The sequence below is a fragment of the Talpa europaea genome (assembly GCF_964194135.1).
Source record: "Talpa europaea genome assembly, chromosome: 2".
Lineage (NCBI taxonomy): Eukaryota > Metazoa > Chordata > Mammalia > Eulipotyphla > Talpidae > Talpa > Talpa europaea.
In genome coordinates, this window is record NC_140068.1 from 104,800,688 (window position 1) to 104,822,850 (window position 22,163).

Consider the following 22,163-nt stretch of genomic DNA (forward strand, 5'->3'; position numbering starts at 1 on the left):
GGTTTGCCAGGTTAGTGGTGTCAGCCCACCACTAAATACCTGACAGCTGTGAAGTGCACTTCTCAGTGGGACTGAAGGCCAGCATGACTGAATTCTTTGCCATTCATTGAGATACGCAGCTGTGCCTCCTGTCTGCTTTAGCTTAGTTCTGGACCAACAATGTGGCAGATTTCTGAGGCCTAAGAGCAGGTCATAAGCTTCACTGAAATTTCTTGGAACACTGGATCCGGGACGAGAGGCCCACCCAACGACGTGAGAACACCTTGCCATGTCAAGATGCCGACTGACCTGGAGTTCTAGGAGTCCCACTCATTTGCGAGAAAGCTTACAGCAGCAGCCCAGCTGTCAGCTGTTAGACTACTAACCATCCCCACCTCTAGTACAAGATTTGCTCAGGGGGGAACCCAGCTCCTATCCCTGGCTCATAAAATCTTGAAGATACAATGAGGAGGCCGTTTTAAGACCCCACTTTGCACTTACATACCATTATACTACTAGAGATTGCAAACCACTAACCCACCCCCAATTCATTTTGGAAATATTTTTTTCATTCTTTTATTATTATTTTTTAACAAACGGCCCCAGGGATAGGGGATCAGGGGAAGGGGGAGGAGGGGAAGCGAGGCCCCAGCCCCACAACCCATCCCCACCCACCCCTTTCCCCCTTATATATTTATAATCTATATACAAGCCCCGGGGGGTGGGGGGCAAAGGGAACTCCCTCAGCGGGGCGGGGGCAACCCAGGCTCCTTGTCCCCTCGGGAACCAGGCTCCTCTGCCCGCCGCGAAGATCCTTCTCGAGAAGGTTGCCCTGTCCGCTCCCAAGGCTTCGGCATCCAGCGCAGAGCATCTGGTGGAGAGGCCTGGTAGACAGGTACATGTTGAAGAGTAAGTCATACTGGGAGGTCGGGAATGAAGGACAAGAACTTTGGAAGTTAACTGCTGAAATCAGACTTGGGGCCACAGGGGTTTCTCCTTCACCTGCTGGTAGAGGTCGATGCGCTGGGTGCGGAAGACTCCGCTATAGGTGGAAGGCGGGGCCTTGAGACGGGAATTGAGGCCAGAGAAAGACCTAAAGGAAGAAAGGTGTTTTAAGACAAACATAAAACCCATTCCCTGGGTCTCCCAGATAAGTCAGTCATTGGGAATGGGGACTCTGCACCCCTATTTCCTTCTTGCCTTCCAGATGGGGGAGTACGTGACGACCCGGGTCCCCCAAGGTTGCTGCTCAGTTTTCGATAATCCTGGAACGGCTTTAATTCCACTGGGTGCAGCTGAAGGAAAAAAAATGCATGAGCCTCCTGCCTCTAAGCCCTCTCATCTTGAGATACTGAACTCCTACCCCTAACTCTGGGGGTGGTTTCCTAACGTTTCAGTTCCTGTAACTTACCTCTGCTCGCCCCAAGCTCGGGGGAAAGGGCCTGGCAGGTGAAGGCAGCACCCGAGTCGCAGGAGCAGGTGGGGGCCGCACAGCCAGGCTGGGGGGCTGCAGAGCAGGGCCCACAGGTAACAGAGAAAGAGGGGGTGGGGCAGGAGGCGGTGCAGGCGGCAGGGAGCCAAAGTTCACCACAGGCAGCTGTGAATCCACCATAGGAAGAAGCATCTGTAACACAAATATAGGCGTAGGGTTTGGGGACAGATTAGAATGTCAGAAAGCCAAGGATGGTCAAAACAAACAAAATAAAAAGCCCTTAGAGGTTGGAGAGAGAAATAGAATGAAGGGGAAGTGCAAAGGTAAAAAAGATACCTGCTGGGCAGGAGCCCCTGAGGGGAGGAAGCCACTTTGGCCACCAGGCTGCAGAGGAGTAGAATAAAAATCCGAGGGGGATGGCAGATCCTGGCGCACCTGATGATGATCAAAAGAATTTGTGTCTATTACCCAAAAGCATTTTTCCCCACCCCCAGCTCCCAAAGCCCAGCAGCCACCCACCTCTTACCTGAAGCAAGGGTGGGTCAGGCAAAGGGCTGGGGCAAAAAGCTGGAGAGTAGAGAAAGGAAGGTGGAGGGTAGAGAACTCCTCCAGCTGGCAACTTCCCCAGTTCTGTTGCTTGCAGTGCAGAGAAATCCAGAAACTGGCCCTTGACCGCTACCCCAGAGAGCAGTGCAGAGGGGGGAGCTGGACCCGGGGGGAGGTATAGGGGCTGTGATCTGAAAAGAAATTGGGGGGAGGAGAGGTATCAGGAAGCCAACGTCATTGACTCTCATCTGAGAGATGCTCCAAGCCCACCAGCCTTTGGTGCCCTCCCAGTAAGTCTTCCCCTAGTCTCTCCCCTGCAACACTGCTGCTCCATCTTCTGAGAGCCACAGGCAAGATCTTACCGGTAAGGGTGCAGAGAGGGTGTCCCAGGGCGGAAGCCTCCACTGCTGGGATGTAACTGAGAGTCTATGGATGCCCCTGAGACCTGTAGCAAAGCAAGGTTGGAACAGCTCCAGATGTTGGTTTTTTTTTTTTTTTAAAGATTTTATTTTATTTATTTATGCATACAAGAACTAGGGGAAAGGCCAGAAGTGTGGTGGGAAGGGGTGAGAGGATTCACCAGAGACAGAGTGGGGAGCGGAACAGGCGGATCTATTGAGATACACTGCTGAGGGGAGCAGCGGGCAAGACAGGAGAGGTCTGCTGGGGATTGAATACATAGTGCAGCAGTGGCTGCCGAAAGCTTGACAGCGCTCAGACGACCCCAGCGCCACCACGGAGGCATTTTTCTACAAAGAAACGCCTACCCAACCACCCACCCTACCCACCGTGTACTAACAATGAGGAAAAAAAAATGACAAAAGTTTTCAAAATACACAAATTGGAAAACTCTTGATTCTAAGGTTCTACTAGCAGAAAAGAACGACTACTACCCATTCACCTAAGGGGCCATGGGATAGGAAGTACGACCTACCTGAGAAGTGGGAGGCCCAGGGCTGCCATAAAAGACCTCAGGGTACAAGCGCTGGCCTGAGGAGCTGGGTTCTGGGCCACAGTGCACAGAACCCAGGTTCTTGGATTGTGGCTCAGCTGAGGAAGCAGCACTGGGAAGCAGCTCCCAATCTCGGGATATGGGAATGGCCTAACAAATAGAAACCTAGTCAAGAGGAATCTCATGGCATCCTGGATGCCCAGGATCATTCCCACCCATCTTCCACTACCAAACTTTCACTCCTCCACTTACCTCAGTGACTGACGCTGTGAGCTCCTTCTCTGTTTTCAAACCGTCTCCTACCACTAGCCGCAAATCTGAATCCTGTGATCACGAAGTAGAGGAGATTGTCCCATGATTCAGTGTCCTTCAATATCCCACCTGCAGTATTTCCCTTCTTTCTACCCTACCCAGGATACCCAGACCCAGTCCATGCAGACCTTGTCACTGGTGCCAAACTGGACTGGAGGACCAGGCCGATTGGATGGACGGAGGGAGCCAGGCTCTGGGCCTCTCTCTGTGCGCTGCAATCGTTCTGTGCCAATGGGACCAGGGGGCAGAGGCTGCTCCTGGGGCAGCTCCTATATTACAGAACATAGTAAAGTGGGGTCGGGGGATGGGAAACACCGATCAGGAAATCCCCAAAAAACAACAAGCAGGAAAGAGGAGACAAAATTAGGGCCAAAGTCAGAGTCCCCAAAACACACCTCTTATCCTTTCTTGGCCTTTTACCTTTCTGTCCCCATCATGAGGGACAGGTGGTCGTCTCCTAGGAGGTTCAGAGGGTTCAGAGCCAGGTGGACCCTCACCAGGAACAGCATTCAGGGGTGAGGGGCCTCCAGGCCGCTTGGGGGGGCCCTCTGCTGCCCCCTTGAGTCCTCCATCAGGGGAACTTCGTTGGCTGCAGGGACCTGATGACACCTGAGAATCCCCACTCAGGTCCACCCCACTGTCAGACTGACTCATCTGAGAGGAGTGGAGAAGGAGTTCAGTTAAGTCAAGGTAGAAACTACCCCCATATCTGACTGATGTACATGAAAAAACAAACGACTACATGCGGGAACAGCCCAAAATGCAATCCCTAACAGGCAGGGAAGTATGACCAGTGCTTGATGAAATCCAGGCCCAGACAACCATGTCCCTCTCACCCTCACTCACCTCTGTGCCAGCCACATCCTCAAAGGGACTCAGGGGTTCCATCCAAGGCTCCATAGATCCAGGCCGGTAACTCTTTCGGCTAGTGGCTGAGAAGGGCAGGGGACCCACCAGGCAGGAAGTAAATGTCAGTTCTGAGTCCCTTAGCAGAGAACCCTGGAGGTCTTTTCCTCAGGTCTACTCACCAGTATGTAAACGGTTCCAGATGTGAGGGGTCAGGGCTTCTGGTCCAGCATCTCTGGACTCCCCCTGAGGGCCTGGGCCCTCAGGTTTGGGGCCCAAGAATCCAGAACTATGAGGAGGTGGCAAGGGTTCCTGAAGGTGAGAAAGAGAAGGAAACCATGAACGAAGTGGAAACTGGAGAATGTAAGATGGTGGGAAACTGAAGAGGGAACAATAAAGACATATGAAACAGTGACTAATGCCGGTGATGTGGAGGACACGGTGACAGGACAGTTGGTAAAAATCACAGACTCTTTTATTATGCAGCACAATTCCCAGACCCATCCCTCACCCTCACCTCCTGTAGCAGCTCTGATTTTCTGGGAGGCCGCTCCCGTCGTTTGGGGGGGAAGGAATTAACCCCAGCAGAGTCCTGGGGAGCCCCGCCCAGCCCCCTCACCATCGACCCTGGCTCCTCGAAGTGGTGGTCTGGGGAAAAGGGGCAATCTGTCAGCATCTGCCTTGCTCTATCACTGACCCTAGCTTTCCCTCCTTTGTTCACACCCAATCCTTCCTCCCTTGCTCGGTGTAGACAACCAGCATCAGGGCCCCCAAACCGCTCTCCTCCCTTAGCACCTGAATTTCTCTGGGCATGGAGACATTCCCACCCTTAGCCCCTCCAGCTTACCAGAATTGACTCCATTGCTGTTGGCCCTCTGGGGGTCATATCGGGTTGGGGGCCGAGGGGAGGGGCCTTGAGGGGTTTGGGGAGGCCCAGGCTTGGGCCTTGGATGGCCCCCTGGTGCAGCTGCACTCCCCTGGCGGCTGCTGAGCTGGGCCAGAGCCTGTTGGATGCCAGCAGGGTTGCTGTGGATCACTTGGTCCAGGCGGAAGACAGCTGAACTGCTGGGGGGAGGGGGAGGTAGAGGAAGTCCTGGGGCACGTTCCTCCGGAGGTCGGCTAAAGAGAACAACGCATCAGCTCACTAAACTTATTTTTCTCTACAAGTCAGTTATCTTCTAACCTGTCCTCTTCCCCACCGAAATCCAGATCTCTGTGAACCCTTCTAAGGAATTGTGTGTGTACAGCAGAAAGCAAAGCGAGGAAAGGAATCCCTCTCTGTCATTCTAGACTCAGATAGCCTGGTGCTTTCCTTTAAAGCCCACGCGCCTTCAGCTGTCCGTCACAGCATCCAGTCTGACCCCATGTTCCCGCCCTCCCCCAATTCAACCTTAAGAACATACTTAACAGCCTGTCCCAACCCACCTTCGGTTCTTGGGAGAGGGCCAGCTCCTCTTGTCCCCTCGGCCTGGGCCGGTTCTCCCTCCAGGACCCCCGCCGCCACCTCCACTGCCGCCACCACCGCTTCCAGCCTTGCCCCCTGGGCCTGGGCGCCGATTCTGCCTTTCCATGCCGGGCCGCTGACTTGAGAAGCTCCGCTTGCTCAAATCCTTGGCTCTCTGGCTCAGCTCTCCACGTGACATAGTTGAAATGCCTGGTCCAGCTCCACCCCCACTGCCCCCAGGAGTTCCCACAGCTTTGGGGGTTAGCAGTGCTGGTGGGGGAGCCTCCTTATCCCCTCGACGCTCACTGGCAAAGTCACTGCTCTCTGATGCAGTCTCCCATTCCTCATTGGCTTGGTCTGAGTTCTGATTTGAAAGATCAGGAGACTTGGCGGCCGCACGGCGAGGTGGTGGAGGCACTGTCACCGTGTTGACAGCTTCCTCGGGTCCAGAAGTAGAGACCGTCAGGGCTAGGGATGAGGGCTTGCCCTCTGCCCCTCTGGCAGCGTTCTCCCGCTCTTGTTTCAGCCTCCGAAAACGAGGCGGTTTGTCCTGCTGCTGAGCCCTCCCATGTCGCCTCCTTCGGGGGCGCTCCCCATCTTCCACACCCATGCCCATGTTGCTGCCTCCCCGGGCCATGGGGGACAGAGGCCCTGTGATGAGCTTATCTTTCAAAGGCTCCTTACTTGTTGGCAAAGGACCTGTAGGAGGCTTTTTAGGAGCCAAAGACTTGGTTGGAGGGCTCCAGCCTGGGCAAATGGATGGAGGGGGTCGCCCCCCACCTCGGCCCCGACGTGATGGCACCCCTCTGGGAGTGAAGACTCGTCCACCTCTGGCAGTGGAAAAACGGGCTGGGGCTGGTGAAGGTGGGGCTCCTGATGACGGGGGAGCAAGAGGAACCTGGGTGAGTACTCCTTCCTTGGGTGGAGGAGCCTCCTTGTCCGAGGGAGCCAGATCACTCTCATGGGTCTCACTGCCTGTTTCCGAGCCTCGCTGACGGCGTCGCTTGGGAATTTCTTCATATTCTGAACCCTCACTTCTTGTCTCACTGGCAGTGCGGCCTCGCGGTGCAGGGGGATGGTTTGGTCCCCCAGTACCACCCCCACGCCCATCATCTCCTCGGAACTCTCGGTAACTGCGGAACTCTCGGCTTCGGGCTCCCCTTCCCCGCCCCCCGTAAGTCCCCCGAAAACCTCTACCTCTGGCAAAATATTCCCCTCGGCCTCGACCCCGGCAAGAGGTAGGACCCACTCTTTCGTAGGAATAGTCCCTCCGAAGCCTTGGGGCAGGGGAAAGATTCCCGCTGGGTGGGGTCTCCTTGGGGCCCCCTATCTTTCCCTTCGTTGTCTTGAGGGGGTCTGGCTTTGGGACCTTGGGGGTTTCATCCCCCTGTTCGAGGGGCTTAGGAGGCAGCTCCTCGACTTTTGTAGGTGGCGGTGGTTTCTTTATAGGTCCAGCCCGGCGGGGAGGGGCCCCGGGCTCCTCTGGAGGGATGCTACGACGACTGCTGCCTGGGCGAGGACCCCAGCGGGTCTCAGTGCGGCTCTCTCTGCGAGGTGGTGGGGGACCTTGGCCACCAACTCCACGGGCAGGCTTTCGGCCTGCTTCTTGCCCAGTTAACTGTGGAGCCTCCTCTTTGGGAGTTTCCTTCTTGGAAGGTGGGGCTTGTATCTTGGCCACCTCATCATTGCCGGGGGGCCAGGGAAGTGGTCGGGGCCCTGGGGGAGCTGGCTCCTCCAAAGGGAAGCGAGGGATTGGGGGCCCAGGGGCTCCATTCTCTGGAAAGCCTGGATAACTGGCCAGATAGGGTGGTGGGGGAGGTACTGGAGGGGTCTCACTCCTGAAGAGGAAAACAAAAAAAAAGAATGGAAATAAGTATCTCAGAGTGAAGAAAGCAGGAAGTGGGATGAGAACATTTTACTGTGACCCAGACACTGTTCTCATGCTTACCCCTACTACATCACCAGTGACCAAAAGTACCTCCTCTCCTAATCAAGATCCTTTCACCAGCGCTCGTTCTCTTTTCACAACCCAGACTCACCTCATTCCCTTGTCATCCTCTTCAGCAGCCTGGCGCAAGGGTGAGGTAAGCGGACGGGGGTCAGTGGGTGTGGTGGTAAAGACATCTCCTACCCAGGCCAACTTTGGATCTACTGGTGGGGTGCCCCGATCCCTTAAGAGTGGGGGTGCATGGCGCTCAAATGGCTCTGAGCTTGAGCCCCCACTGTCGGAGCGCTCCCGGGAAACTAAACCTACAAAAACAAAATGACAAAAAAAACCTTTCTATGTGACAAACCTTCCAACCGAAAAAGAATCTCCGCAATCTAATCCTCCCTATTAGCTCAACAACAGCTTCTCGCTCTCTTATTCCGAGACTGGACTGCGCATGCTCTCCTCAAAGTTATCTACTCAGCTTCCCTACAAATGAAGCAACCATCCCCCAAACCCCCGCCCTGCACTAGCAAACCTAGACCAATGACTATTTCTTCCCCAAGCTCAGTCTTACAACGAAGAATCAGTGTATGTGTGTTTCTGAGTAGAACTGGGGTGTAGGCCAAAAGTTTGGGGTGGGGGTAGACGATTCATCAGAGACAAAGTGGGGAGCAGAACAGTGGATTTACTAAAATGTACTGCTAAGGGGAGCAGCAGACAAGGAAAGGACTGCTCCCTGGCCGGGGACTGAACTCAGGCCATAGAAGCGATAGCACTGAAACTTAAGCCCTAGGCCACACCAGGGAGGCCCCCAGAGAATCAGCGTTAAGCACATGCCCTTCCTGCCTTCATTTATGGCCCTTCAGTCCCAATAAGATGCCAATACCCACTTCCCAGTACTGAGGGATCGTCCATCCCTGCTATGGTCCCATCCCTGCTATGGTCCCCTTACCAGAAGGGTGCACTCCAGGAGGGTAGAAGTCCAGAGGGGGCCGTCCCTGGAGAAGCCGGGGATCCACATAAGGAGGAATCATCATCCAACGAGGATCAAAGTTCATTGGAGGCATGGGTGGCGGCCGGCCCAGAGCACCTGGGTACAGAGCCTTGGGGGGCGGCGGTGGAGCCTGTGGAGCTGGCACAGCCCCCATGGTCACAGGTTGTGGTGGTGATGGGGGCACTGGAGCAGGTGGGGCTGAGCCCTGTTGATGCTGCTGCCACTGCTGCTGTTGCTGCTGCTTTAGGAGCTGCTCCTGGGGAAGAAGGGGATGGCAGAAGCATCAGAGCCCCATCCCAAGGGGGGGTGGGGGGGAAACCCAGCAAAGTGAAGTGTGTACACACCCCCCCCGCCCCCCCACTAGATGGACCCTAGGATGAATTAACAGGATAGAACCAGTTGAGATATCCAAAAAGTAACTTACTAACTACTACGGTAAATATTGAAGCCAGGGAGAATTGCAGCCCTTAACACAAGAAGTAACTCCATCTCACCTGTTGCTGCCGCTGAAACCGAGGGGGCAATGACTTCTGATACTTAGGGTAGCCCAAGCCCTGGTTGGGAGGCTGCCGAGCGGGACCAACCCCATCACCCTTAGGTTCCACCTTTGGGGCTGGAGGTGTGGCAGGAGAAGGAACCTCTTCTGGTGGTTCAGGACCCTCCTTTGAGGGCTGAGGTTCCACTGCATTAAAGACAAAACAATCAGAGTGCCCACTGACAGATATTTCACAAACAGTCCCATAATTCTACCTCCACTCTAGCTCCCTCTCTGAAGATAAAAACGCTTCCTTCCCATTCAAAACCCAGGAGAATAATTTGTGGCCTCTCGAGTCGATTGTGGTGGTGTTAACATCTATGAAACCACCAAAATAAGCCACTTTCTTCAGCCTTACTCCGCTTTAGGCCTATGCAAATGCAAAGGTAATTTTAGGACACCATTCAGGAATTCAACTAATAAAACATTCCCCAACTCCGATATAAAACACGCCAAGCCATCTTTCTACCCCTGCCATGGATAACTCAGTAAACCAAAACTACCACCTTCTACTTGAATGATTCCCATCCTTACCACCTGGCACCCCAGACCCAAGCAGAGAAGAGAGCTGACACCTGGTAGTACTTATCTCCATCTCCATACCTGGGCTGGCTTCGAAGCTGCCACTGCTGGTGCTACTGGTACTGCCGCCACCACCACTCACCAGGGTGGGAGCTGGAGCCACACCTGGAGTGGGGGTGGACTGGGCAGGAGGTGCCTGTGTTGGCTCTTCTGGTTCTTTCTCTGGTGTTGGGGTTGGTACTGGTGGAGGACCTGGAGGTGCAGGGAGTTCTTTGGGAACTACAGGTGGAGGAGCTGGCGCAGGTGGGGCAGCAGGTGGGGCAGCAGGCTCTGCCTTGAGCCTCTTGTCAGGTGCCCCGAACTTCTCATCAAGTCGCTTGAGCTTCTCAGCACAAGCTGCCCGGCGCTCCTCCTGCATGCGTCGCTCCTCCTCTTCTCTACGTCGCCGGGCCCGCTCCACAGCGAGGGAGATCTCTGATGAAGACTGCTTCCGCCGCTGCCGCCATGCCTCATCCTCGTCTTCAGGTGCTGGGGGTTTGCAGGGAGGGCCCACACGATCCTGTCAATGAGCAGACCCGGCAAGACCAGGGGTGTCAGTTACGTTTCTTTTTCAGATCGATCAACTGATTCTAGCTGTGGGTGCAAAGACCAGGCCTTGGAATCTCCAGGCAAGAATAAATTCATCATCCTTGTCTTTTTATTTCTTGATTTTTTCCCTCTCCAAGACCAAATACCCAAGGCCTCCTTGTTTGTCCTCTTCAGCGTCCTAAATTTTTTCTTCTCCCAGACTCCCCAACACTAGGGATGTCCTCGCATGTCCAGAGATGCTTCAAAGATTTACACTTCCCGCAGCCCATTTCTGGTCCTCCCTCCAGCTTTTTCTACTACTGCTTCAACTATTCAGTTGACACTAATCTCCCACAAATGACCCTCTCAACCCTCATTTTAGACACTCACTGGATAGTCCCCAGGGGGGCCCCAGTTCCCGGCGGGGCCCCGGTGAGGTGGGGGTGGGGGAGGCTTTGGGGCAGGAGGCCCCGGCTCTGTCTCTGGAGGCCGAGAGGTCTCTGCCCAGGCCGTCTTGGGAGGGGGCGGTTCGCTGCCGGGGGAGTTGCCCTTTTTGCCATCTGCTTCAGGGGGCCGTTCCTCACCAGCAGCTGATTGGGATTCCTTGCTGCAAGCAAACCAAAAGTACAATTAAAATCAGTTGCAACCCAGCTTTTTAAAGATCATGAAAGAAACTAAGCCTCCTAACTCTCCCCAAAGGGCCCCAAACTCACTGGCCCTCAGCTCCCTCCTCATCAGAGTCTCGCCCGTCTTCTTCATCGCTGAATTTGAGTTTTTCAGTGTAGTCAACCTCCTCATGGGCCCCTGAGGGGAAAAGGGAAGGGAAGTAACCCAAGCCCTCTGTTCTCCACACTGGTGTTTTACCGGAATCAGGAAGTGGTCTGGAACAACATAATAGGATGCACTACCCATGCCAACACCGGTCCCTCTGAAGTCCAGATCCACCATTGCCATTCTCACTCTTCTTAGTTCTTTACCAGGACTTTGTTTTCCTCCACAAACCCCCCGTGTAACCCTTCAACCTCTGCTTTTCCTCCACACAACACCCCCAAGGTTTTTCCTCATTAAGTTTTGCTTTTGAGAACAAAATACTTGATCCTTGATATCCACTTACCTGCCCAGCCATCATCATTTTCCTGGTCCAACTGGTCAAATTCTTTGAGATTATCCTCTTTAAGAATAGAAGGGCGACCCACAGGCTCTACAAGGCGCATTGGTGGCCCTGAGCCCCGGGGGCCTGCCACACGAGGGAAACGGCTGGGTATGAAAATGGCAAATGGGAGAGATGATTAAACACGGTATGCTGTATAACCACATACAAGACTGAGCCTCCTTGGCTACAAAAGCATCTCCTCCCACAATAACCCCCCTCACCCCCCAACTACAACCAACCCAGGTCTGAATGACTCACCTGGGCCCATCTGGAGTGGGATATCGGTAAGGTCCCTGGGGTCCATAGGGCGGAGGGAATGGGAGATATGGGGGGTACATCTGCAAAAACCCCCAACAGTAGCTGCTCAGATAATCATCTCCCTAAACGTATCATCCTCCTCACCCTCCCACTATGTTATAGATTACTTCTTTGCAGCTGTCTCCACCAAAGATTAATCCCTAATTCATAACTCCAGAGCTTCCGGTTACCACTCCCAAACAAGATATCCAAACTTACAAAGGGCGGCATCATTCCGCGGTAGGGAGGGAACTGGGGTGGGCCTGAAGGTTGCAGCCCGCCCCGGGGATCATGGCCATGATGAAGTTTGGAGTCCGGGCCCTCCAGCTCATCAGGGCCACGCCCACCTCCGTCCCTCCAAGTTGTAGAATCTGTATTTTGGAAAAAGCAGAGTATTACAGCTGAGAAAGACAAAAAGAAAAGTGAATAAGCTGGCACTTAAGCTTGAAGTTGGACTAATATAATGTCCTGGCCAAAAGGTAACCACTCACCCACTCACTCACTCACAAATGGTGGCCACTCACTTTGGGGGCGGAGGCTTGGTCCGGGCCCAGACGACTGTTCGGCAGACTCCCTTTCCTTGGCAGCCTTGTCCTGGTCGCCAGCCGCCTGAAGGGTCGGAAATTCCTCTCGAGAGAATCGTGACAGTAGGCTTGATGCCCTTCCACCTGTTGGGGTTGGGATGCAAAAGAGGAGACAGAATACATTTACTGAGAAATCACATGAAAGCTGAAGGCTTTCACAGGTTATCAGACTACCAGGTTTCTGCCTTCAAACTCACAACCCTGTATCTCAGATTCTCTTTCCCCAAAGAGTAAGCGAGTTCTGATATTCTCCTCACCCTCACTAAAGAGTAATCCCAACTCGCTCAAGTGCTCAATGAAAGTGACTATGGGGTCCAAAATTTAGTCAGAAGGACTGAAAACATGTCACCAGAGGCACAAGGCAGTGCTCCTGTCCACCATGGTGCCCAAATAGCCTTGCACTCACCATCTCCATGTGCTCCATGGGTGACGCTGGCTTGTGCCCAGGACTTTACCCCGCTTGGAACCGAAGGAGTGTTCTGGGAAAGGAAAGATAATAAAAGGTAGTGTGAGTGGGGGAGCTAGGAACCGCACCTTTTCATTAGCATTCAGTTTCTTGGGGCCTCCCTGGTGGTGCAAGGGGTTAAGTCTCAGCACTATGAAGCTATCAGCAGCCACTACAGTGCGAGTTTGAGCCCCAGACAGGGAGCTGACCAACATGGTGCAGCAGACCTCTCCTGTCTCACCTGCTGCTCCCCTCAGCAGTATGTTTCAGTCAATCCGCCTGTTCTGCTCCCCACTGTCTCTGGTGAATCTTCTCAGACCCCCGCCCCCGGCCTCTGGCCTACGCCCCAGCTCTTCTATGCATAAATAAAACTTAAAACATTCAGCTCCTTTAGGTACCTCGGGGGCTGCTGGGGGTCGTTTCGGTTGGTTGGAGGCAGGCGTCTGTGAAGCCGGCAGTGGCTGCGATTCCGGCGGCTGAGCGGTTGAGGCATCGGAACTAAGGGGATGGTAGGACAGGAAGGTTATTGAGAGCCTGAGATGCTTTCCCTACTTCAATTGGTGGAGGACAGGAACTGAACCCAGACCTATTCACTGTCTACATGTATTAAAACAAAATACTGTAACCATGTGACCCAGCACGGAGTATCATCTGTTTCTCCATGTTCTTTCTCTCCCCACTGGACAGAACACTAAAGATACTGTTTCTCAGCCATCTAACAGAAGTCTTGGAATAGGTAGGAGAGGCTTCCCTCTTTATCCCTGGTTCTTATGTGGCTGGGCTAGACCAAGTTTCAATTCATCCTTAAGGTCAAAGTTAAAATACTCATTGCTCCAGATGTCTGAAGTGTCTGTCTACCTCTTGGGGTCGGACTGCTCCTGTTTGCTTGCCCATCCTGTTCCGTCTTTCGGCACTAGTGAGACGTTGGGATCATTGCCTTTGTTCTCGGCTTTCAGGCTTGGAAGGTTGGCTGGGGGTGGCATACGCCGGGCAATGGCAACTTTCCCGAGACTCTGCAGGCCATGTCGAGGGGCAACTAGAGAAAAGGTGGAGAGGGTGAAAAATGCCTCACACGAGAGAGATGACAGCCTCCTACCCTAGAGTCCACTTAGACATCCTTTGCACCAAAACTCTCTTAAAACCAGCCCTTTCTGTGCCCTCATAATCTCTGGTAGCTTATCAAGAAGACTGAAGTTCCCTATATTCCATATACTTATGTGGGATGGTTGATCTTGAGCCTGCAAGGAGCAAGCTGGCCCCAGACTTCTCCAAGTCCACATTTCTTTACCTCCAATTCTTACGTGTCCAAAGACAGGGAACCATAGACACGCCTTTGTAGGAGGGTAACTGGTGTTCACCCAAAGCCAGTGTCCTCTACAGGACCCAAGTTACAGCTGGGAAGCCTCTAATTTTTTTTTATATCTGTACTATAGCTGTTACCCTTCAAAGAGTTCTAAAACATTCATGCCCATCTCCAATAATTAGGAGCACCTTTGCAGGACCCTCACCAGCGGGTTTCTGGATCTCTAAGGACTTGCCCTTATAGGTATCAAACAGGTTGAGCGAGGAATACTTCTTTCCATCCTTCCCCTTGGCAGTCGGCCCCGAGCGATCGGACATTGCGCTGGAAGCTCATTGAGTATGTTGGGTCCTGCAGGCACCTCCCCCAAAACGTGCCGGAGCCTGTGGGCCAGATACCAAGCATCTCAGTCTCTGCTGCCTTTACAGACTCCAAGAGAAGCCTAGAAGCTCCCTTTCAACCTCATGGTTGTTGTTCCTAGAGCCTGAATTACTTTGCAACTGTGTGCACGGGTGAGAACCCACAGACTACCTGTCCTCTATTGGGCACTTCCTTTAATCAGCTATAGCCCCCCTACTGTATAGGTATTGTATTGCTATAGCCCTTAGTTTTGGCTTTTGGTGGCTCTCTTGTCTAGACCCCAGGCAGAAGGGCATTCTAGCATCCATCCGCCCCTGCCCCACCATCCTCCTGCCCCACCACTTATTTCAGTTCGCAGGTGAGGGGCCAAGATATGTACCCTCTGATGTTTTCCTCCAGCCTAGTCAAACTCCCCAGTCCCCTTCACCAGAAGGGGTCCCAGAGTCCAAATGCCATGTTCTCTCCACCAGACACCTCTTGCCGAGGAAATTCAAATAAAAACCAAGTAACCTCCCAGTATAAACACTGTCCCCATTGTGCAAATCTATAATGGATGGAAGCCTCTTCATCCCCACAAAGTAATAATCTCTTCTCCCTCTACCAAAATCCTTTCAGAGACCCACAATAAAATAGGGCAACTGCCAAGCCCCAGAGAAAACCAGACAGAGGCATTCAACTCCAACATGCAAGAAACAATGTTTTAGACTCCCTACTTATTAGACACCAGCTAACTGTGCCCCAGGGCCCTATGCCCCAGGTTCCATTCCCAGCAACCTCACTCCCGTTTGGGGAGGTTTGGAAGAAGGTATGCTGGGAGTTTACGGATTTTATGAGCTTGCTCAGCCAGACTGGGGGCTGGTGCCAGAGAATTCTTCATGGAACAATTGGGGCTCAACATATTCCCAAACTATAGAACCCCAAGTATTTGGAATACCCCATCTCAGCTCCTGGATAAAAAATCTTGTCTCCAGATGAAATACTGGTGGGCTCTGGTTTACCCTATGTAGACGTAAGAAAAACAAAGCATTATGGAGCCACAGGAAGAGCACCCTGTAACCATGGGACTAAGGCAAGAACCAATTTCATTTTCCTACCCTCAATAAAAATGCCCTTCAGCAGTCTTTCCTTCCTCTTAATGCCCCCTGTTCCCCAAGCAGGCCAAATGTGCCATCATCAATTGGTTCAGACTGACCAGGTATTCAAGAATTAAGGGGGAGCGGTGAAAAGGAAGACATGAGAGGTGGTAGAAGAGAGCAGAGAAATCCATACAGGACCAGGATGAAAAGTAAAAGCTGGACACTTAAAACAGGTTAGATGAGGGGACTGGGGGGGGGGGTGTGCTTTGTAGATGTTTAAGGTCAATCTGAAAAAAATACATACGAAGGAAAAGAGGAAAAATCAAAGGGCGAAGCAACTAACACCAATAAAAGAGAATACCAAAGCAGGTGGAAAATAACACAGGTAAGCTGGAATGGTAGAGCAAAGTAAGGGACCCTGTCAAAAAACCCAAGGAAGAAAAGGGGGGGGGGGCTTGGGGCAAAAAGGAGGGAATAGGAAAAACGGGGGGAAAAAACCCACAAGGGAGACCGAGGAATGCAGAAAGCAAAGATGCGGGATAAAAGCAGGGTTCCAGAGTGGGAGTGACTCGACGCGAAGAGGGGCGTCAAGAAGAGGGAACCCCATCTAGCGCTGGGTGATGGGAGGGGGTCCAGGAGGAGGAAAAAAGAGACAGTCCGAAAGAACCGTCGGGCGCGCCCCATCCCACAGCGACGGCGGGGAAGGGGGCCCATAGATTAGGAGAGGCCAGGAGCACAGCGGCGGGTGGAGTTACGGGCTCAGGGTCGTCCCATGAAGCCAGGAAGGTGGGTGGGTAAGGGCAGGCCTTAGACTCAGAGTGGGGCAGGAGGTGCCGGTCCCAGGGTGGGGGTACCAGAGGGGGAGGGGCAGGTAGGCCCCGGCAGCAGGAGGACAAAATGGCGGCGGCTAATGGCAGCTTCTCCTCCCCCCCCCCGCCCGCCCGTCTGCCCGGCCCGCCGCTGCCGCCGCTGCCGCCGCCACTACCGCTCCCGCGCCGGAAAAGAGCATTAGCGCTCGGCTCGCCCAGACTCACCTGGCCGGGTGCGCGGGGGTCCGGGACCGGGGCTTAGGGGCTCCCCGGGGTGGGATGGCGGTGGGGCGGGGGCGGATGGCGGCGGATGGCGCCGGGTTCGGCTCCTCCCGTCTCCCTCGCTCACTCCGCGGCTGGGCTCCGACTAACGGCCCATCCGGGCAACCGCCGCCCCCGGGAGCGCCCCCCCCACTCCCGCCTCCCTCCGCGCCTAGGCACGCCCCCTAATTTACATAAAGGGCGGGGCGCTTCCTGCCCTATTCCTCTATACTTCCAGGGACTTATTTTAAAAAAAAAAAAAAGACAAGGCGTGCGGAGCAAGGATAGATTATTTGCATAAAGAGGAGGGACTTACTGGCGCTAAGACGCCGGTTGGCTGAAGAGGCGGGCCCCCGACGTCGGCCGTTAAGACGTGTAGAGGGGGCGGGAATGCGGCGCCGGTCGGCCGGGCGGTTGGGGCGCAGGATTTGTACGACGAATGGGGCGAGAAAGAGGCGGAGCGTGCGTCAATCGCCTGTGGAAAGATGGGAGCGGAGAGACGTAGGGACGCCGAGAGTGGAAGGAAACGATGCGAGCCTGTAGTGCTTTCAGCGGAGACAGCGAAAAGACGGGGCGGAAGGGATTAGCTGCGGAGGGCGGAGCTTACGTAACCAGGAAAGAGTCCCAACTCACGCGTCTCTCCGCGAGAGGTGAAAGCCTCCAGAGGGGCGGGGCCTTCCATTTATTAAATCACGTCATGCAAATGAGCTGAATACAACAGGCCAATCCAAAGGCCTAAGGGGGAGTATCGTGGGTTCTGGGTAGCGTTAGCATTCTTTGGGTAATCCTATTTATTTGCATAATATATGCAACGTATTTGAACAAAGATAGGGTAGGAATTACTTATTCGTCAAAAGATAGGCGACCAATGACTGAGGCGGAATTTAATTTTATACCTATACTTTTTATGAATATATTTGTATATCTGATATTGGCAGTCTATATTCTCTTCTCAATGGCTTCATTCTACGAAATGCAACACTTTCCCTCCCTTTGTCTCCTGTTACTCTCCTAATTACTCTATACCAAAATGACCTAGTACCCTGTCAGCAAATCATTCAACATTTTGAAGGTACCAGAGGTATGTATAGGATATTGTAGAAGTAGAAGAGTAAAGTCAGATTGTGCCTGGGATTCAGAAATACTTCTAGAAATAGGTGACTTATCAAGAGACGTAAAGAACTAGTTAGGGTTTAGTCCTCATCTCAGTCCCAGCGAACTGAAGAGCAAAGGCATCAGGATGTCTAGGCTTGTGTGGCTGTGAAGGGACTACTTATTCATCATGGAAAATGAGATCATAAATTTTAAGAAGAATCAGAAAAGGAGTTTTATCCTGAGACTCATTAAGTTGGTTAAAGTGACTTCAGTTCTCAAGTTTTCAAGCTGATTCTCTTGTCCCCTCTTCCTGGTCAATAACCAGAGCAAAACTTCTTGGAAGAACTATCCGTATTCACTGTCTCCAGTTGTTGGGTTTTTGGAGGAAGAGGTGGGTACCCTCCAGGGAGCACCTCTTTGCCCTGGGCCTAGGCTTATGCTTAACCTGACTCTGGCCTTGAACCTTGTTCCTACAGTTTTTCTCCTCTGGTACTTCTTTCTTAAAGGCACTCTACCCCTGCTTTCTACCAAAACTGGGTGTATCAAGGACATCAGTTTCATGGCTTGAAATAGCACTTATATGCTGATGAGTCCCAGAAATATATCATCATCACCAAAGTCCAGACTTTTAGACAGTATATACTTGATATTTCCACTTGGGTTTTTAACAGATTGTTACATGTGAATACATGTCTAAAATTGAACATTTGATCACCAGCCTTTCAAAACCTGCTCTGTCCATAAACCTTGTCTCAGCTGGTGGCAATTTAAAAATTCCAGTTGAGCCAAACACTTTGGAATCCTCATTGACCCTTTCTTTATCTCACTCTCTACCTAGACGTAGCATCTATTGGGAGAAAATGTCCAGAATCCAACCTCTTCACTTCCAGTGCTTCTACCTTAAAATGAATCACCTTCATCTTTTTTTTTTTTTTTTAAGATTTTTTTATTTATACAAGCACTGGGTACAGTCAGAAGTGCAGGAGGGTGAGAGAATTCACCAGAGCCAGAGCGGGGAGCAGAACAGGCAGACTGATGAAATACACTGCTGAGGGGCGCAGCAGGCGGCAGGAGGGGTCAGTGCGCCATGTGGGACCCTCGCTGGTGGCCGGGGATCGAACTGGTGCTGCAAAGGCTGCAGGCAGCTTCGCAACCACTGCGCCACCAGGGGAGGTCCTCACCTTCATCTCTTACCTGTGTTACAGCAACAGCCTCCTAAAATGTCTTCCTGAGTTTACTCCTGTTCCCCCAGTCTATCTCCATACAGCAGCCAGAGTGGACTGTTTCTCAAAGGAGGCCTCAAGGACAACTCTGCTCAAGACCTATAATGCCTCTTCATTTTTCTCAAAGTAAAAGTCACATCTTTATGGTGGCCTGCAAGACCCTAGATGACCTGGCTTTAGTTATCCCTCTGATTATATTACTGCCCTTACCTGCATCAGGCATGTTTCACCTTGGGGTCCTTTTCCCTCTGCCGAGTTGACTCTTCTCCCAGAAACCCACATGACTCATTCCTTTACTTCCTCGAAGTTTTTGCCCAATGTTGATCTCAATGAGCCCTAACCTGATTACCCATTCAAAATTTAATCTTCCTTCACTCCCTCCCCATCCGCATCCGAGCACATCCTGGCACACCCTGGCATCACTAACCCTTTACCCTAATCTACTTTTTTTTTGTTCATAATACTTGTCTTCTTCTAAGGGATCATATACATTTTAAATTATGGGTTTTTTTTTTTTTTAAAGATTTATTTATTTATTTATTTATTTATACAAGCACTGGGTACAGTCAGAAGCGCGGGAGGGTGAGAGAATTCACCAGAGCCAGAGTGGGGAGCAGAGCAGGCAGAAGGACCGAAGTACACTGCTGAGGGGAGCAGCGGGCGGCAGGAGAGGTCTGTGCGCCATGTGGGACCCTCCCCCCGTGGCCGGGGAGCAGCCGGGGATCGAACCGGTGCTGCGGAGGCTGAGGGCAGCCCCACAACCCAGTGCTCAACCGCTGCGCCACCGGGGAGACCCAATTATGGGTTTTTTTTTTAAAGATTTATTTATTTATGCATAAAAGAACTGGGGAATAGGCCAGAGGTGTGGGGGAGAGAGGATTCACCAGAGACAGAGTAGGAAACAGAACAGGTGGATTGACTGAAATACACTGCTGAGGGGAGCAGCAGGTAAGTCAGGAGAGGTCTGCTGCACCATGTGGGTAGCTCCCTGGCCAGAGATCAAACTCATGCTGCAGTAGCTGTGGATTGCTTCATAGGTTGCATCTTAACCCTTTGCACCACCAGGGAGGCACCATTTTAAATTATGTTTACTGTCTACTGTCTGTCCTCCCACACCAATTCCCACAATGCAGTGTCACCTTCACAAAGGCAGGGATTTTTTTTTTTTCACTCTTACAACCCAAGCACATAGACTCAGGAATGGCATATTATTGCTGCCCAATTAGTGATTTTAAAAATTATTTGATTGCGGGCTTCCCCTGGTGGCGCAGCAGTTGAGCGCTGGGCTGCGAAGCTGCCCGCAGCCTCTGCAGCGCTGGTTCCATCCTTGGCCCCCAGCAGGGTCCCACATGGCTCACAGACCTCTCCTGCTGCGCCAGCTGCTCCCCTCAGCAGTGTATTTCGTTGGTCTGCCTGTTCTGCTCCCCGCTCTGGCTCTGGTGAATTCTCTCATTCTCCCGTGCTTCTGACTGTACCCACTGCTTATATAAATAAATAAATAAATCTTTAAAAAAAAATCATTTGATTGCACCCTGACACCCAACTCCAAGGAGGTGTCCAACTCTGGCTAGCATGGAGAAACACCTGTTCAACCTGAAGTTCGCAGTCAAAGAACTGAGCAGGAGTGCCAAAAAATGCAACAAGGGAAAAGGTCAAACTTCAAAATGCCATTCAGAAGGGCAACATGGAAGTTGCCAGGACACACACCAAAAATGTCATCTGCGAGAAGCACCAGGTGGTGGTGTATAAGGGTTGACTCGGTGGCTGTGAGTTCAGATGTTGGTGACATGGGGCAAAGTGATCAAGTTGATGGCTGTTGTGGCTAAGTAAATGAATGTGACACTGAAGGCCATGAACCTGGAGAGGATCTCTGCCTTGATGGACAAATTCGGGCACCAGTTGAGATGCTGGACATCTGGACACAACAAGGGGACTATGATGAGCAGCTGCTCCCTACTCCTCAAACCAAGTGGATATGCGAATGCCACTCTGGAAGACGAATGAGACTGGCCTCTGACTGAACACTGATTAGCAGTTGAGGGAAGTGAAGAAGACAATTTTGCCCACTTAACAAATGATGATATACTAACTAAGACATAGTAAGGAATAATGTGGAGCTGCCACTGAGCTGAACCATTGGCATGAATGGTGGCCTCAGCTGAGCAGGATGAATTACCAGAGAGACTGACCTGCCTGTGTGATTGAATGTGATGACAGAACCCACCTCTGGAAGTTTTCTGGCCATCACCGTCTTCTGAAATGCACTGTGGATATTAGCGAGATTCTATAGACTAGAAACTCTCAATGATGCCTGAATGCTGAAATGCTTTTTACCTTAGGGTTTACAATGCTCTCCAATGCTATGTTAAGGAATTCCAGGTTTTTCCCATTTTTAACTGAATTTTAAAGTTCTGTATGGCTTGTGATAATGTATCTTTTAATAGCGGCGTTTTTTTTTTTTTAAAGAATCCTTTTTTTTTTAAAGATTTATGTATTTATGCATACAAGAGCTGGGGTACAGGCCAGAGGTGTGGGGGGTGAGAGGATTCACCAGAGACAGAGTGGGGAACAGATCAGGCAGACTGACTGAAATACACTGCTGAAGGGAGCAGCGAGCGAGTCAAGAGAGGTCTGCTTCGCCATGTGGGTTACTCCATGGTGGGCCGGGGATCGAACTCATGCTGCAGAGGCTACAATAGCTTCACAGTGCTGTGCTTAACCCATTGTGCCACCAGGGAGGCCCTGATACAAATTATTTTTTTAAAGATTTATTTATTTATGCATACAAGAACTGGGGTACAGCCAGAGGTGTGGGGAGTAAGAGGATTCACCAGAGACAGAGTGGGGAGCAGGACAGGCAGATCCACTGAAATACACTGCTGAGGGGAGCAGAGGGCAAGACAGGAGAGGTCTCCTGGCCATGTGGGTAGCTCTCTGGGCAGGGATCAAACTTGTGCTGCAGTGGCTGTGGATAGCTTCATAGTTGTGTCTTAACCCCTTGCACCACCAGGGAGGCCCTGTATTTTACATTCTATGTAATTTTTCATGTGCTAGTTTTTATAACCAGAAAAATTCCATGTAAGTCTTATCTATCATAGGAAAAATTCTTTCTCACTTGTACTTTTTATTTACTAAGAGTTTTCAAAAAGACTTGCAGGCCTTTCTTGTGGTGCAAGGGGTTAAGTCTCAGCACTATCAAGCTATCAATAGCAGTGCAGCACAAGTTCAATCCCCGGCCAGAGATACCCACATGGCGCAGCAGATCTCTCCTATCTCACCCACTGCTCCCCTCAGTAGTGTTTTTCAGTAGATCCACCTGTTCTGTTCCCCTCTCTGTCTCTGGTGAATCCTCTCACCCGCCCCCCACCTCTGATGTACACTCCAGCTCTTGTATGCGTAAATAAATAAGATAAATCTTAAATAAAAAAAAAGACTTGCAACTTTGACATGACAGTTTCTTTCACGTGAACCCTTTTTTTTAAATTTTTTTAAAACTGAACT

At 51.9% G+C, this 22,163-nt stretch overlaps 1 protein-coding gene across 1 annotated transcript; it reads right to left on the bottom strand.

The window, feature by feature from the left end:
* Positions 1 to 722: 722 nt before the first annotated feature.
* On the bottom strand, positions 723 to 14,158 carry PRRC2A (proline rich coiled-coil 2A; the record flags this gene model as incomplete). Its single annotated transcript, XM_084257649.1, has 30 exons — positions 723 to 863; positions 982 to 1,072; positions 1,180 to 1,274; positions 1,391 to 1,603; positions 1,748 to 1,846; positions 1,938 to 2,148; positions 2,320 to 2,402; positions 2,892 to 3,059; positions 3,162 to 3,233; positions 3,350 to 3,490; positions 3,642 to 3,875; positions 4,068 to 4,153; positions 4,250 to 4,379; positions 4,585 to 4,715; positions 4,915 to 5,186; positions 5,493 to 7,349; positions 7,551 to 7,761; positions 8,394 to 8,691; positions 8,930 to 9,117; positions 9,574 to 10,051; positions 10,450 to 10,666; positions 10,773 to 10,863; positions 11,174 to 11,316; positions 11,471 to 11,550; positions 11,729 to 11,880; positions 12,034 to 12,177; positions 12,500 to 12,572; positions 12,937 to 13,036; positions 13,397 to 13,574; positions 14,047 to 14,158. The coding sequence occupies 30 exons, from the start codon at positions 14,156 to 14,158 to the stop codon at positions 723 to 725; spliced, it is 6,489 nt and encodes a 2,162-aa protein (XP_084113775.1).
* Positions 14,159 to 22,163: the final 8,005 nt, after the last annotated feature.